We start from the raw sequence: 16434 nt of genomic DNA, 5'->3' as shown, positions 1-16434 counted from the left end.
GGAAAGGAAAGGAAAGGAAAGGAAAGGAAAGGAAAGGAAAGGAAAGGAAAGGAAAGGAAAGGAAAGGAAAGGAAAGGAAAGGAAAGGAAAGGAGGCATTTCATGTTGCTTGGTAGCTGAACAAGAACAAACACTTCTACACAGAAGCCCAAGATTCCAAAACAGAACTAACGCTTCACAACGACCCTTTCATTTAACAACCACCGATAATTACAAAACAGATTTACTCTATAAGTAGTCTGAAGCATTATAAACCTGACAGAAGCCAGGAGTCCCCGGCCAGCCTACCTTCTTCTCCAGGGAGTTGCTCCACTCCTTCAGCAGGTTCACATGCTGTACCGCGGAGCTGGCCTCATGGGCCTTGATCTGCTGGTTTGTACCCTGTAAGAGCAACAGTGGGTGACTCTAAACCAGTCACGCCACTCAAAGAACAGGAAAGCTAGCACACAACTCTAGTCTTAGCTACACAGGAAGGGTTTGTGTGTGTGCAGGGATCCCAGGGCCCTCACCCAAGGCCTCCTGGGCTGCAGTGCGGGGAGCTCACCAAGAGCACTGCAGCGCTGCAGAGCAGACCTCAAGGTCACACTTCTCACCTTTGTTTCACACTTGCAAAACCAAGGAATTAAATTTGAAACCTATCTTGTTCCTTTACAAATCATTTTCATGAAGATATACAAAGAGAATGTTCTGGAACCTGAAGCTGCAGCCAGTTGCTGCTACAGAGGTCCAGTGATCCATGATACAGCATTTTAACCAAAAAGGTACGACCTCAGCAGGCTGAGTGTGCTGAGAAATTTACATACAAAACATAAATAATCTACAGAGTACATAAGATGCAGACCATCTGAGCCAAGAGCAAGCATATTAAGCAGCACTTTGCATGTCCAAGGAAACAATTTGTACGAGAAGATAATTTGTTCTGATACCAGAAAATTAAGAAATCAGAGAAAGCGTTTTCATGATCTCCAAAACACATACTCTGTACATAGAGTCTGTCTCTATCTATGCTGATCTGAGCGTGGCTCCACATCAGCATACATACGCGCACACACACAGGATGGATGGGACTACGCACAACAGAACAGGGAGGTGCAGGCGCCTCTTGGACTAACACCAGCAAGGGAGGACCTCATGCTCACTCTCTGCATCTCCTCTTCTCAGTAAAAAATACAACCGTGAGTTTCACTGTTTCTGTACCGACTCCATAACAACATACCGTCGATACGTAAAACTAAACATACAATACTTTCTGTGTGACATATTTTGGCTTTTGGTAGATAAAAATTAGGATATATATATATGTATATATATATGAATAAAAACTCAATCTTGACTCGCTAGCAATTCTCAGGAACATTTTTAAAAACATGAATAGAAAACCAGATATAGATTTCTGAGGATAACGCCATTTTCCGGGAAGCAGGCTTTCTATGGACTTTCCTCAGTCAAATCCACCCCTGGCAGGGGTCAGGGTCAGCACACACGTGTAAGCAAAGCATCATGGACACCCATGTGTGATTCTTTTTCACTAAGGTCTAACAAATGATGTCAAAGTTCCATCTAGTTTAACAGTCACTGATACTTGGTAATAATATAGTTGAAGCAGCCACAGAGACTCCAGCAGATGTCACTGCATTGGTTCTTACTGTCGCAGGAGCTGTCTGTAGGGCACCCATGCTGTCTGCCTGAGTCTCAGAACACCCTGGCCTGGCAGGTGAGCACCAGCACCAGCTGCACGCATGTGGCCTTTTGCACTCATGCAGCAGGTGATCTGGTTTCATGACAAAGACTAAAAGAGCAAGAACTCAAATGCTGAAATATTATGAGAATTTGCTTCGATGGCAGATGTCAGTAACTGGGAAGGACAAATGTTGGATACTGACCTGAAAAACGCAGCCATAGCGCTTAAAACTACAGGTGCTGGGGGCATTGACACACTCGGACAAGTGTGCACTCAACTGCAATGGGAAAAAGACGTGAGTTGTGACACAAACGTTTGCATGAGAATGTTCAAACATATCAGGGCACAGAGAGCATCCAGACTGTGCTGTTAAGAAGGTTGTTCATCAGCTACAGGTGTGTACACGCTATCTGCTCGCTGGACTTCAGGCAGTAAAATACAGTTTCATCACAAGTATGCACGTATACACACCAATATACATAAATACATTTACTGCAACAGTTCTTAAACTTCCAATTTTCTTAGAATGAATTGCTCAAACTGTGGCATGCCGTCTGAAGTGCCAGAGTTAAAAAAGGGAAAAAAAGAAAAAGAAAAGAGAAAAACAGAATGCACATTTAAAGACTATTAACAAAAACTGTATGAAACACAAAAAAATCAGAAAGCATTTGGGATACAACTGGGTCACACACCTACTATACAGTACACAAAATAAACCCCTTTCCAAAGCAAGCTCACATACAAATGCTGGTAATACTTGAAATGGCTGGAGGAGAGTTTCTGTTTCACTGAAGAGCCTTTTTCCTGCACATTCAGAGGCTCACAAGCTTTTCAGAGATTTCTGCAGCAAGTCTAACAACAGGAATCTTATGCTGTCTCAACTGACAGAGGGAAAAGCAGGAATGCCTAGAAAAATCTAAGCTATCTTGAGAGAAAATAGCTTCTTATTTAGCTCCAGGATGCCCCAAGCAAGTGACAAGGGAACTAAAAAGACGCATCCTTAAGACAGATAGACTGTGTCCACCTGGGCTTGTGTGGCTGTGGTTGGAATGCACTTCTCGTGCCTGACGCTTCTCACAGCTCATACTCTGCATCGTCTGTGCAGATGTGGGAGGGTGCAGGTTTGTAGTTAGGGAATCTTGCTCAGTCTACCAGAACCAGGGAAGTTTTTCTCTCTGCTTGGTGTTTAGGAATGAGGTAGACAGGGACCCATTTCCCCTCTGCTCATTGACCCTTCTACAGAGCTGAGGAGAAAGGTGACCTGGAGAAGGGCCCTGAGGCCCCACCATAACCAGCCATATGGCAAAGCTAGTGAGGCAGTGTACAGATCAGCATCCCAGCATCCTTGTCAGTTTCCCTGAATCCAGCCAGGATGCCGTGGGCTGGACTTGGAGGAAGCACCCAGAGGCCCCACAGGCAGGTCAGCATGGAGCTGCACATGGAGACTTTTGGTCACAGTCTGTTTAAACCTTTAAAGTCTAACAGTCTCTCAGGGCCACTGTTACAATTGCAGACAGGATCAGCTAACACTTCTAATGATAAACCAGGTCATACTGTTCTGACATGTATTTCCACAGTAAACTCACTGCCTTACCCTTTCCTAACCTGGCTTTATTATCAGTGTATTCAGAGCCCTAGAGAATGTACAGAAGACATCACTGCACAGCTCAACAGCTGTTTCCTTTCACTAAAACCAAGAAAAATGCAGTCTAAAATTTTATTTTTAAATAAAAGTAACTTAGAGGCAAATTTTCATCTTAATTCGGAGCTCTGAGCAGACAGAACTGAAATAAGGGTTATAAATTCTGGGAGTCACCTCAGCAGTTAGACTCTCCATGCACCTGCAGAAGGATCTCCTACTGTCCCAGTGAGGGTCATTCACTTGTTCTCCCCCAGGGCCGCCCTGGGGCACATTTGGAGTCCTGTCCTGGGAGGCTGTACCTAGGAGAGCAGGGTCCTCACTGTCACCTCCTAGATGGGGCCACACCGGCCCTCCTGTTCCATATAAAACATCTCAGGCTTCCTTCCTCTAACTGCCCTGGAGGACACCCAGGCTGCCAGAGAAGAATGTAGTGACCAGGCTCCAAAGACCAGAGCAACCATGGAGTTCAACTACGTGGTGGCTCACAACCATCTGTAATGGGATCCAAAGATGCCCTCTTCTGGTGTGTCTGAAAACAGCTACAGGGGACTCATTTAAATAAGCTAAATAAATCTTTAAAAAAGTTGGGAATCCCTGTAATTTCCCATATGAATCCATCCATATAGACAGATCAAATGAGAGTAATGATAAACATCAACCCTTTTACAGGAGTCCCTGGTCAGGGTGCAGTGTGTAGTAACTGGGGCGCCTCACATTTGCCCTTAAGGATGCTAACACAGACGCCTGCACTCAGCACCCCCTTCCCATCTAGCCTGCTTGCCTGCCCTGGAGGTCAGAATTGTCTAGAAGGTCTGAATACATTCCTCTGAGACAATATTATAGAAATCCATTATTTTGTAGATTTAAAAACAGTGCTTCAGAACCCCCTGAGAGTGCCACCTTTCCTTACATGTGTAGGTAAAGTATTCACATCTTTCTAATTCTTACTATTTCCAACCCTGAATTTACCTTTTGTAGCTTTTTGTTTGTCTGACTTCCACAGACTCCCTGTCAGTTTTGTCTGCCCTGTTACACACATTACCACAGTCAACCGTGAAGTCTCTAGGTGCCTGTAACTCAGAAGAATGGAGTGTCCAGCACACGGGACCACTGTTACAGTGCTCCTGACTGGGCCTTACCTCACTCCTTAGAAGGGTCTGAACGCTGCACTTGTGAGGGCAGGACACCACGACACAGGGACAATCCGTGTCTTCATGTTTCTACAAAGAAAAAGGAAATACGGTAACTCTGGAATACCAAAGTCCATCCTGGCGGCTGCCTGTCAGCTCTCCAACATGGAGGCAAAGGGAGCTTGGTCCACCATTACCATGTGACATCAGAGCATGAAAGTCAGGAACCTTCAGACATCAGGGCAGGACTGACTCAGAGGGAACTAGTAAACAATACCTCTGGTAGCATCTGACCACAGATCAAGGGCCTATGGACAATTTGGGGTTGGTCAAATGCCCATGCTCAATGTGGAGTCTGGACAGGACACCCCTATAACATGGGAAAATGGCATGGCTTCCTGGATACTATCCTGAAATCTTACCAAGATTATCTTTAGTACACAAGTACGGATACAGTTTGATCTAGGCCTACTGCATTGGTGTGATTCTTAGCTCTGTAGAAGACAGACAGGGATTGGTAATCTCAATTCCAGGGGTACCTGGCAATATGCAGTCACTGGGGCTCCACAGACAAAGCAAGGGCAAGAACTCTGTCCAGACATCACACCCAAGGGCCCAAGAAGGTGGCAGGAGACCCACAACTGAGGCAAAGACAGGAGAGCTAGCGCAACAACATAGCTGGGTCAGGACGCTCAGCAAGCCCCGGGGCCCTTTCAAGTCTCAGTGGGTTTTCCAGTTCCTTGGGCCTTCAGTGACATTTGTCTTTAGGTGTTTGAATGGACGATGACACTTGCTCCAGCCTCAGTCTAACTAGGCAGGTAAAGAGCCAAGACAGTGGCCACACAAGGGAAGGGTTTAACAGAGAACGTTGACCTGTGAGGGTACCAAGCTCAATCTCATTGAAATCTTGAAGGCCTGGGCTTTCTAGGTATGCAGCCTGCTCTGCAGAGCAGTGTCTCAGAGTCTCCCAGAGTACCTGGTGAGCAAGCCCACCACCATTCCCTACTGACTGACAGGGACAGCCTAATCACAGGCCTCTCTTAGGGGACAGCCTGCACAAGGACCTATCATGGGGGTTTTACATGGATCCAGAGTTTCCAAGTACCACAAAGTCAAGGAATTCTGCATGTTTCAGCAGAAAAACCCTAGCACTGTGCCTTGCTTCTGATACCTATCACAACCGTAAACCAAGAGTGAGCAGACCCCAACCCCAAGAACCAAGGTTACAAGGCCACAGAGCAGCGTGGGACTCTGAAACATGGCAGAGGTATCACGGGGACTCTGATGGCTCCTGGACCCTACACTCGCCCATCCTTGCTCTCTGGCTGGACACTTGCCGGCTGACTCATCAACATCGGCAGAGTGGAGGGAGACGCCCAGGATGGCACTGGAGGAGGTAAGGTGAGCAGGGCAGGGAGGGGAGGACAGGCTAGGAGGTTGATGCCAGGATCTTCGTATGTACTTCTACATACATAAGAATATCTGGAAGAAGATTTTAAGAGCATCAAAAGATGCACATGCTTTAAGATAGATTTTGATGAATTGTTGCCAAATTTCCCTCCAATAACCTGACCCCAGTCTGGAATCCCATTATCTTTTTTTTTTGTTTTTTTGTTTTTTGTTTTGTTTTGTTTTGTTTTTGAGACAGGGTTTCTCTGTATAGCCCTGGCTGTCCTGGAACTCACTCTGTAGACCTGGCCTCGAACTAAGAAATTCACCTGTCTCTGCCTCCCAAGTGCTGGGATTCTACCACTGCCCAGCCCTGGAATTCCATTATCATGAGAAAGCATATTCCTGCATTTTATCAATTCTACCACACTTTCTAATCTAGGACAGTCTAATGGGAGGATACGATGTAGGATCCTGCAGCTCAGAGATTGTGAATTGGGGCATTTCCTCTTATTAATCATGAACATTTCTTTTCATTGAATTGCCTGCCCAGGGCTTCTACCCATGAAAGTGCTTGGCTAGTGTCCTCCCACAACACTGTTCATGCCCGTTCAGAACATCTGAATGGGACTTATTGGGCCTAGCTCTTTGCAGCTGTTGTGAATTAGGACAAGGCCCTATGTCTCATGACTGGCACCCTTAGAGAGGCGAGGACTTGGGAACAGCTATCTAAATACAAAGCAGGGGTAGGAGTACTGTAGCCACTGGCCAAGGGTCAGTGGCAACCAAGAGAGCCTAGGAAGGGAGGAAAGCATTCTCTCAGGGCCGCTGCTGCCAACATGGCCCAGCCAACAGCTTGGTTTCTGATTCTACTTTCTTTTAATTTACTTTATTTGATTAGTGTATAAGTGTTTTCCTTGTATGTATGGCTGTGCACCACATGTGTGCCAGGTACCTATGAAAGTCAGAAGAGGGAATTGCATATTACCATAACCTGCCATGTGATATTTAGCAACTCTTGTGTTGTAACAGCCAAAGGAAAGGATGCACCATTGAAAACACAAACCAAAACCCAGGCCAAACATGCATATGGTATGTGCCTTTAACCCCAGCACCTGGGAAATGCAGGTAGATCTCTGTGAGTTTGAGGTCAGCCTGATGTACACAGCAAGTTCCAGGGCAGCTGGGTTACATGAGACTCTGCCTCAAACAAAGCGCAACAAAAGCGTGACACATTTCATAGTGGTCTGTAGGCAGACTGGTTACCTAGAAAGTGTAGCTTTGCATCCCTGCCTCTGCCTCTGGAGTCCTGGACTGTAGGTGCACACTCAAGCCTGGCACCAACACAGATTTGATCACACACATATGCACATGATCAACATTTTCCACCCACTTCAATCTTACCCATCAAGTAACCACTAAAGCAGTGCAGCAGTGTGCATGTCTGTCTTTCAACTAAAGCTTTCATCAGACGCCTACCTATGCCTAACACAAGAGTTTCACTTGGCTTGTTCTCAGACTTTATTAAAATATGATTTGCTACAAGAATTATATGTGGTTTAGTCCTGCACTAGACACTGTCAGTAATGTACTGCCAGAGGGCAACGCAGTGTTACAGGTCCTAAGCTATGTACTGTACGACACATTTCATAGCTGAGAGGTTAAGTATGTTAGAGCTTAAAAAAAAAAGTTGAAAGATTTGGGGATGTAATCCTGGCACTAAACAGAAGGAGAAGAGGCCCAGATCCTTCCTAGCTCTGTAAAGAAGTGAGCGTGCACTGCTCTGCCAGTGCCAGGACTGTGTAGTGTCTCTGCTCTGCCAGTGTCGGGACCGTGCAGCGTCACTGTGTGGGGACATGCCATGATGTGAGACGTGCACACCAGTTAGAACCACTGCTGGGGCTACAGACACCCAGCGTACAGGAGAGTGCTTGCCTAGTCCAGCATGCTCAGTGCTCTGGCTTCAGTCATCGGTATGGGTGTAAGGGACTAAAAACCAGAGGAGAAGGCAACCCAGGCAAGCAGTGGTGGCACACACTAGGAGGTGATGGCAGGGAGATCAGGAGTTCATAGACATCCTAGTGAACTGGAGACCAGCCTGGGCTACTTATTAATTAATTTATTTTTTACAAGAGCCTATTTCAAAACAAAATGAAAACAAATGGCTGTCATGGTGCCACATGCTGTGACCCCAGCTGCTTAGGATCCCAAGGCAGGAGGTCAAATTTAAAGCCAGCTTGGCTGAACTGGTGATTTCAAGGACAGTCAGACCCTGTCTTAAAATGAGAAAAATTAAAAAGTGATCTCTGAGCATGGCCCTGAGCTCAGTCCTTAGTAAGGCAAGCAAAGCAAAAGTGGTAACAAAAACATCCCAGCGATGCCATCAGAGCTGCCCACAGCTAGCGTCCCTCAGGAAGGGCCCGACATTACAAGGAGCAGCCATTTCTGAGGGAACTTCAGGTCTCAGATTGCCTTCCCGTCCAACTCCCGTTCCTCCAATCTGTGGCTGCCTATTAAAAACCCTAAGGAGGTAAGCCCCGCCTCTTCGCTCCCCTTCCCTAGCCCTGTCAGGTGGACTGACCTCCTTATTGGTGTTTTGCACACAGTATGGTCTCAGTTCTTTCCACACTACAGAAATTTAACTGTGTGCCTGGGTCTCCTTCCTCAGACTGCAGACTGAGGATAACATCAAGTTAGCACCTTTGTTGTGAACATGTGGTTAACCATGCACCCTCCTGACTCTTACAGTCTTGCCTGGTGATCAGAGGTGGCAATTTACGTGGTATTTAACTGACATGTTTTCAGTTCCTTCTCAAATAAAAATTAATTACTTGATTCTACTCTGCAAATACTGATTTCTGCAAGAAGCAAGGCGCATCTCTTACAGCAGAACTGATGCGTGCGCCTGAACAGCTCTCATTTCCTGAGTGTCTCACTCACCACAAGGTACTACTAGAGACACGGCTCAATGAGGACACAATCTAATGCCATTTCCCAAAGGGAAAGCTCTCAGTACCTGGGAATGTCTAGGATATTCTATAAGAAAAGTATTTTCAGGTAACTTGAGGCCCAGCCTCAGGCACAGCTGGTTGGGAGGGAGTGCTGATATGGTAGAGCAGAACATTCCTCAGTTCACAGGGTGGGGACTCTCCTACACAGTGGCCATGACACGCTCCAAGACAGACACCAGAATCTCAGCCATGAGTGCCCTAGCTGTACTCCCAGAGCCCCTTGCCGGTGACCTCTGTACCTCTCAGCAATACCTGGCCAGGGCTCCCAGCTCTCCTAACACTTCCCAATCCCCCTCTTGGCAACCCACAAGAGTCCATGTCCTAGAATGTCACAGCACACAGTAGGTACACAACCAATGTTTACTCAGTGAATGACTGTTTTAAAATCACTCCTCTGCCTTCAGTCTTCCACACAAACGTGGTGATCCACCACATGCACAGAGCAGACTGTGCCAAACAACAAGGCAGGGGAGCATTCCCAGCCTTGCCTCTAAGACAGACAGCTGCCTCTGCCCGCAGGAGAGTGCGCCTGCTGTTGAGTAATGGTGGGTCACACAGCTGTGAGAAGACGGGCGCTCCACTACAATCTGAGGCTATTCTTTGGGACAAGTTACAAATTCTACCTTTTTTGAATCACCATTCTTCATTTTTTTTTGACATCTCAAATGAGCCAATCAAGGCAATGGAAAATGTTAATCATATAAATCAAAACAGGCAAAACAAATACAGCTTTCCTCTGAAATAAAGTTAGATGAAAATTGCTATTCAGTGCTCTCTCCCTTTCTGCTCGTGAGAACTGTCATCTCTGCAGAAGTGCACCTGACTGAGCCGAGGGATGGGGACAGGCAGCAACGAACCTGCAGCTTGATCATGGGCACTTGGCTTTTGCAGTGATTGCATGTGGCCTCACGGTATTTACAGGCCTTTTCCACATGATCCCGCAAATCTTTTCTCAGTACTTTTTCTTTGCAGTCGGCACGCAGACAGGGAAGTTCCTCAAACTGACATTCATTTTTTAGGTGCACCTGTAGAAGAAAGCAATGTTCTTAACTGGCAGAAATGTAAGTATGAAGTGGCAGACTGTCCCTGAGGTCTGCAGAACACTGTGGCCTTGCTCTCGGGACAGTCCTGGGCAACAGAGAGGCAAGCACAGAGACGCAGGCTCACTGTGCACTGTGTCCTCAGCACACGAGCAAGGGACCATGGACTGCCTCTGTTACCACACCTGGGTGGCAGGTGTCAGGAAACAACGATTCTAGCAAGATATGGTTATGCAGACCTGTAGTCCTAGCAGAATGGGCTGAGACAGGGGGATGCTGAGTTCAAGGCCATCCTGAACTATGTCAAAGGGTGTACACACACAGACACATGCACACACAGAGAGACACAGACAGACATATATACACACATACACACACACGTACAAATCCTTTATTCTAATTCAATTATCCATTCTAAATAAAATATACAAATAAAAAACCTTCAGGACAGCCAGAGCTGCACAGAGACCCCCCCCCCAAAAAAAAAAAAACCCAAAAATCCAAAACAACAACAACAAAAAACCCCTTAAGTTTCATGGTTGGGATAAAGTGCCTTGGAAAATAAAAACCCAAAACCAGTATTTTATTGGGAGTAGGGTAGAGGATAACAACTCACTGATGCCATGAAGTGAAACTGTGTGCCCTAGGGATCGCGCATGGTGCTGCTTTAAAGGGTAAACAGCGCTATGGTGCACACACGCTACATCTCCCTAGCAGGCAGATGGCGGGTGGGGTGTGGCAGCGGCCCTCTGAACAGAGATGCCTCTGGTGCTGTTCTGGGCTTACCAGCAGATGTCCCAGAGTCAGCTGCTCCGCACAACCTCTGCCTTCATTCCGACAGTAGATCTGAAGGGCCAGAATCTCTCTCTTGCAGCAATTATCCTTAAACACCTGAATTGAAAAGTAGTTAGAGGATTAATACTTCCTAATCTTCACATGTTGCAATTCTGAACAAGGCTAAACCACTCTAAAGATCCTAAGAGCAACTCTTAAGTGGGCCTCAGAAAGCATTAAGGGCCATTTTTAATTTCCATAAGTAGAATGAAGGAGCTGGCCCCACTAAGAGACACCATTTAACTCACATAGCCTTAACCACTATCTTTTCTTAGGTAAGCAAATGACAGTTGGGGTGAAGACATTTTCAAGCATTATGGTCCTTGAATATTGACATGGGCTCTGGACAAGGTGGGCCTGAGTTGCCAGCCAACAAGGAGCAGATGGCCCTGGTGTGCACCTCTCGCCAAAGGACTTGGCAACATGCTGGCTCCTTGATACACTGTACAGAATGCTGCTTAGAGAACCAGACCAATAGCTGTGGACAGGATGTTTTGGAACACTCTGTAAAACAAGTTTGGTTCCCTCTTAGTGCTTTAACTTAGTTCTTACCAAAGAGTGTTTTCTGTTTAATTTCCCTTTTCACTCAGCACTGGAGATGGACTCCCAGGACCTTGAGCATGTTAGGGAAACATTCCACTACTGAGCCACATCTCAGTCTAAAGGAAGCTTTAAATAAATGCTATAAGGATGAGGTGGAACTGAACTATTCTCCTAAAAATGAATACCTGCTTGGCTTTAATTTTATTTCCCCTTAGAAAACAAGCAATCTGGGGCTGGTGAGATGGCTCAGTGGGTAAGAGCACCTGACTGCTCTTCCGAAGGTTTGGAGTTCAAATCCCAGCAACCACATGGTGGCTCATAACCATCTGTAACAAGATCTGACTCCCTCTTCTGGAGTGTCTGAAGACAGCTACAGTGTACTTACATATAATAAATAAATAAATCTTTAAAAAAAAAAGAAAGAAAGAAAACAAGCAATCTGCCTCTAACAACAGCCTACAGCCTCTTAGTCCTTGGGCATTTTGGAGACACTCCCACCTGTCAAAACTTAGTCCTTCCTAAATGTCCAGGCAGAGACAGAAAAAAATGGCTGATAAGCTTTTAAAAACGGAGATGCCTCAGTCAGTAAAGGGTGTGCTACACAAGAATGAAGATCTGAGCTTTGGTGCTGCCACCTACATATGAGTCACAGGTGGTGGTATGCACCTGTAATCCCTGGGGGGGATGCACCTGTTATCCCTGGGGGTATGTGCACCTGTAATCCCTGGGGGGGATGGTATGCACCTGTAATCTCTGGGGGGGGTGTGCACCTGTAATCCCTGGGGGGGGGGGTCTATAGCTTACAGGCCAGCTAGTCTATCTAGTCAGCAAGCCCCAGGGTCAGTGACAGACCCTGTTTCAAACTTAAGATGGAAGCTGGTACCGTAGACTATGTCTTTAAACCCAGCACTCGGAAAGCAAAGGCAGAAGAATGAATCTGTGAGTTTGAGTCTGAGGACAGCCTGGAATGAAACCACGATACTGTAAGAGGAACCTTAGCTTGTAGCTTTACCTTCTTCCTCTCAGTCACACTTGTTAATCCATGAGAACAAGGGAGGCACACTGCCATTTAAGAAAAGGCTAAGTGACTTGCTTCTTATGACAACGGACTGAAGTCTTCAGCAGCTAGTTTGATAAGGAAAAGCTTGAGGGTTGGCTGACTCCCTGCTCCTACCCAGAACAAGTTCCATCAGACGCCATTCTTCCTAGAGCCCAGGGGTCAGGGGCCATGTGGCCAGCAGCCTTACCTGGGCCGCCCTGACCAGCAAGTCCAGCACTTGAAAATGCTTTTGACAGGAAACCCCAGAGCAAGATTATTAGCGTGGAATTTAATAGCCTACACTTAAAAATTGTTAGGTTCATTAATCAAAATATTGGAATTACACACATTTTTATTGATATTTAAGTCCTTGAGAATGAGTTGTTTCAAGCTACAAATGTACCTGGAAGGTCTTAGCAGTATGTTAGGGGCCACGTGCCAGAGAAAAGGGGAGGGATCAGGTTCTTCTGGAAAAAGGAGAGGCCTCAGTGTTACCCACTCTAAGTCTGCCAATGCTGACAGCCATATGGGCACACAGCAGCTGATCTCACTCACTGTTTAAGCACTTCAAGACACTGGTAAAGGGGAGCAAGAACACATTTAAACAGCCCCTTCCCACTGGCATGTCTGAGGTAAAAGCCAGTGTCTCCAAGTTGAGTATAAGCTGTATGACACAGAAAACTACAGGACAGCAGAGATTCAACCACAAACACCTCTGCCACAACAGGCACCTCAGCATTCTCTGGATAGACTCCGTACAGGACTTCCCATGGCATTAACAGGTCAGACTGAGACTGTTATGGGCAAAACAAGCAGCTAGAGGACAATGCGCCTTGCAGGAGGCACAGCTAAAGACTGTTTGGCTCTTCCTCCACACCCAGCCTGCCTGGGTGCTCACACAGCACATGCTGGGCTGTGGAGCCTGCTGCACCACTGACAAAGCTATGAGTGTTCTGGGACATGCCTGCAATCCTAGGAACTGAGGCAGGGGGCTGTGTGAGTTTCAGGCCAGCGTAGGCTACATGAGGCCAGAGGGCTGCCGTGAGTTTCAGGCCAGCCTGGGCCACATAGGAAAATCCAATCTCAAAAATCAAAACCAAGGGAAAAACCAAGGGACTTGCCATGTGTGGAGGCAGAGGCAGAGGCAGAGGCAGAGGCAGAGATCTCTGTGACTTCAAGGCCAGCCAGAGCTGCACAGTAAAACTCTTATCTCAAACCAACCAACCAACCCTGAGGGAATGGAGATGTATGTCAGTTAGTGGTGTGCTTACATAGCACATCGAAGCCCCAAGAAAGACCCTCAGCGGGCTGGTGAGATGGCTCAGCGGGTAAGAGCACCGACTGCTCTTCCAAAGGTCCGGAGTTCAAATCCCAGCAACCATATGGTGGCTCACAACCATCCGTAACAAGATCTGATACCCTCTTCTGGAGTGTCAAGTCAGCTACAGTGTACTTACATATAATAAATAAATAAATCTTTAAAAAAAAAAAAAAAAGACCCTCAGCACTGCAGAAACTAGATGTGGGAGCGCACACCTGTGATCCTGGGCCTTGGGAGAGGAGAAGGAAGGACCTCCGCTACTGAGTAAGTTCAAGGCTAGCCTAAGCTACACTCCCACCCTCACCTCCCCACAGAAGTAATAACTGTTTTTGAGAAAAGGTCTCACTATGTAGCCCTGGCTGTCCTGGATCTTGCTATGTAGACCAGGCTGGCCTCCTATTCCCAGAGATCCACCTGCCTCTGCCTACTGCATACTGGGATTAAAGGTGTGCAACACCATACCCAGCTTAATTTTTTAAAAGTAAAACAAAACTGAACTTCAATGCATTGTACAAAAGCTATGGGAAAACAAGGTGACTCAGAGGGTAAAGCACTTTCTGTGCAAACCTGGCAACCTGAATTTGATCCCTAGAACCCACTTAAGGAAAGAGGGACAGAACTCCTCAAGTTGTACTCTGATCTGCACGTGAACAGTACACACGCATGCACTTCCTCCCAATGATAAATCAAGTAGAAAATTAAACTGAATTATACAGCATTAAACGCAAGCTATGTGAAATGTGTCAGCCATCTAAAAAGCCCAGAAGGGTGGCACACCCCTACACTCAGAGGCTGGGGCAAGATCCATTATGTTTGGGGACACTCTGAACTATAGAGCGAGCCTCTGTCTGATGGAAGGAAATGGGTAAGCATACCTTGTCTTTGATGATGCTTTCTTGGCAAGCTGTGCATTTTGGACTGGAGGAGCTGAAGGAAGCAGAGTAAGTACATTAGAGCAGGAGCCAGCCTCTCCCCCAGGCTCACAGCACAGAGTGCTTTCTTTTGTAATCAGGCCCGCTCAAGCTTGCAGCAACAGGCAGGGCTCCGGGACGCTGTTGAACTGAGTTTAAATAGTAACCCACAAGAGAAAAAGCACTGAACATGCTATTACATTCAGTAGCTCAGTTCCACTGGGAAGACTTAATAACTATGAATTAATGACCATGAGAGTAACATGTTGGTGGCATAGTGGTTTTCGGAGGGGAGCCCCTGGCCTTGGGCTATCTACGAACTCACTATATGTACAACAATAATGGCACCTGCACAAGGGAGCTGCATCTATCCTCCAGGAAACCCCAACAGGTCTCTCCTGAGCCCAAGTGCTTTCCAGGTCCTCTTCCATGCCGACTGGGTGCTGAGCCTCTTGTGTCATCAGCAAGTTCAACCTGGGTCCTTGGTTCTCAACAAAACCAAGTGGGCTGTGTGGGACACGTGAATGGGTGTGGTGATGGTGGGGTGCACAGGAGCTTGGCTACTGGGCTCGGCCTTGGTCTCTGTCTCAGGCACCCAGGTGTGAGTGACCAGATGAGAAAAGAAACAGTGGCCTTCTGAAGCTAATGTGTCCTGAGGGTCCTGACGGCACAGTGTATCTTGTAGTGATCTGAGTGTCAAGCACAGTGCTTGGCAAATGTAAAAAGCTGCATGATGAAGCTCTCTTCCTTGGCTGACTCAACTTCTGTCCTCCAAATCCCAACTTGCCCTTGTGACTTTACCATAGCAACTACTAGACTCATGAGCTTCTAGGGTCTTGGTACCCCAGACTCCCTAGGCAAGCATGCAGCCTTACCACCTGTTCTATTCTGCATGTGACCCTGACCTTCCTCTATCCTGGCCCAGGGCATCCTTCAATTTTAAAGACTTAGGATCATTTGACATGACCACCATGAAACATAAGCTTCTTGCACAGAGTACAGCAAGGCAGATGGGAGTCCCAGAAGCTCTGTGGACGGAGTGCTAACACCACTGAGGAGACTTCAGGGGGAGACTTGGGCAAGTGGGATGTGAGGTGGGCAGGGCAAGGAAGGTACAGAGGCCTCAGAAACTCAGGCATGAGATGTGCCTGAGCTGCCCTAAAGGCCTCCCACACTGGACTGAAAATCATTCGGTCTTGGAAGAGGCAGGTGAGGAAGGAGGGGCTCAGCCCTGGACGGCAGTCTGCCCCCATGTCCCGTGTGTAGAACCCACCTCAGCAGGGCAGCCATGCAGCTCTCACAGAACCGGTGGCCACACTCCGTCTGTTTTGGGTTGCACAGCACCAGGTGGCACTTCTCACACTTGTACTTGTCTTCCACCGTCTTCACAAACTTCTCCTTGTAGCCTCCTTGCTCCGGCACGAGCACGGACCCTGAGCCGCGATCAGGCTGCAGCTTTAGGGGTGGGTTAGGCTGCAGTGTGCCAGTAGCATCCATCTTTTTGCTTGACTCCATCTTAGGAAAGAGAAATTCTGCCCGGAGAAAGGTAATGAGAACTGTAAGTCAACCCCTGAACCCTTGAAAAGGCCCAACACACATGGCTGAGAGAAGTGCCCGTGCCGAGGTCTGTACTTTTGGTGTTTAAATGGGGCACCAGGACTCTTCCCAGCCTTAATCTGCCATGGAATAAGAAAGAAATGACCAAGTGACCACCTTCTTTTTACTTTAACCAGATCCTACCATTAACACTGCCATTCAAAATATTCCTGAAAAATATACTTAGTAAATTGTATTGCAAGGTTCTTTAAAATACACAGAATATTTTTTTCTTTTGTTTTTTTTTCAAATTTTATTCTTTTTTTTTTTTTCCGCTTTTTCTTTTTTTTTTTTTTTT

The 16434-nt window shown here is 46.8% G+C and overlaps 1 protein-coding gene across 7 annotated transcripts in view; it reads right to left on the bottom strand.

The window, feature by feature from the left end:
- Window positions 1-16434, bottom strand: part of Traf3 (TNF receptor associated factor 3) — a 102108-nt gene that overhangs the window by 12189 nt on the left and 73485 nt on the right. For 6 of the 7 annotated variants that reach the window (XM_029540588.1, XM_029540592.1, XM_029540590.1 and 3 more), the window contains 7 exons: window positions 15814-16072; window positions 14505-14556; window positions 10679-10783; window positions 9710-9877; window positions 4462-4542; window positions 1883-1957; window positions 288-380 (listed from right to left, as the gene is read on the bottom strand). In XM_029540588.1, coding sequence (XP_029396448.1) covers window positions 288-380; window positions 1883-1957; window positions 4462-4542; window positions 9710-9877; window positions 10679-10783; window positions 14505-14556; window positions 15814-16055 — 816 coding nt within the window. In that variant the 5' untranslated portion in view covers window positions 16056-16072. The remainder of the gene's footprint in view (window positions 1-287; window positions 381-1882; window positions 1958-4461; window positions 4543-9709; window positions 9878-10678; window positions 10784-14504; window positions 14557-15813; window positions 16073-16434) is intronic. The other variant, XM_021202218.2, reaches the window with a different exon arrangement.

The sequence above is a fragment of the Mus pahari genome, chromosome 7 (genome assembly GCF_900095145.1).
Source record: "Mus pahari chromosome 7, PAHARI_EIJ_v1.1, whole genome shotgun sequence".
NCBI lineage: Eukaryota > Metazoa > Chordata > Mammalia > Rodentia > Muridae > Mus > Mus pahari.
This window is presented reverse-complemented; position numbering and strand designations above follow the sequence as displayed.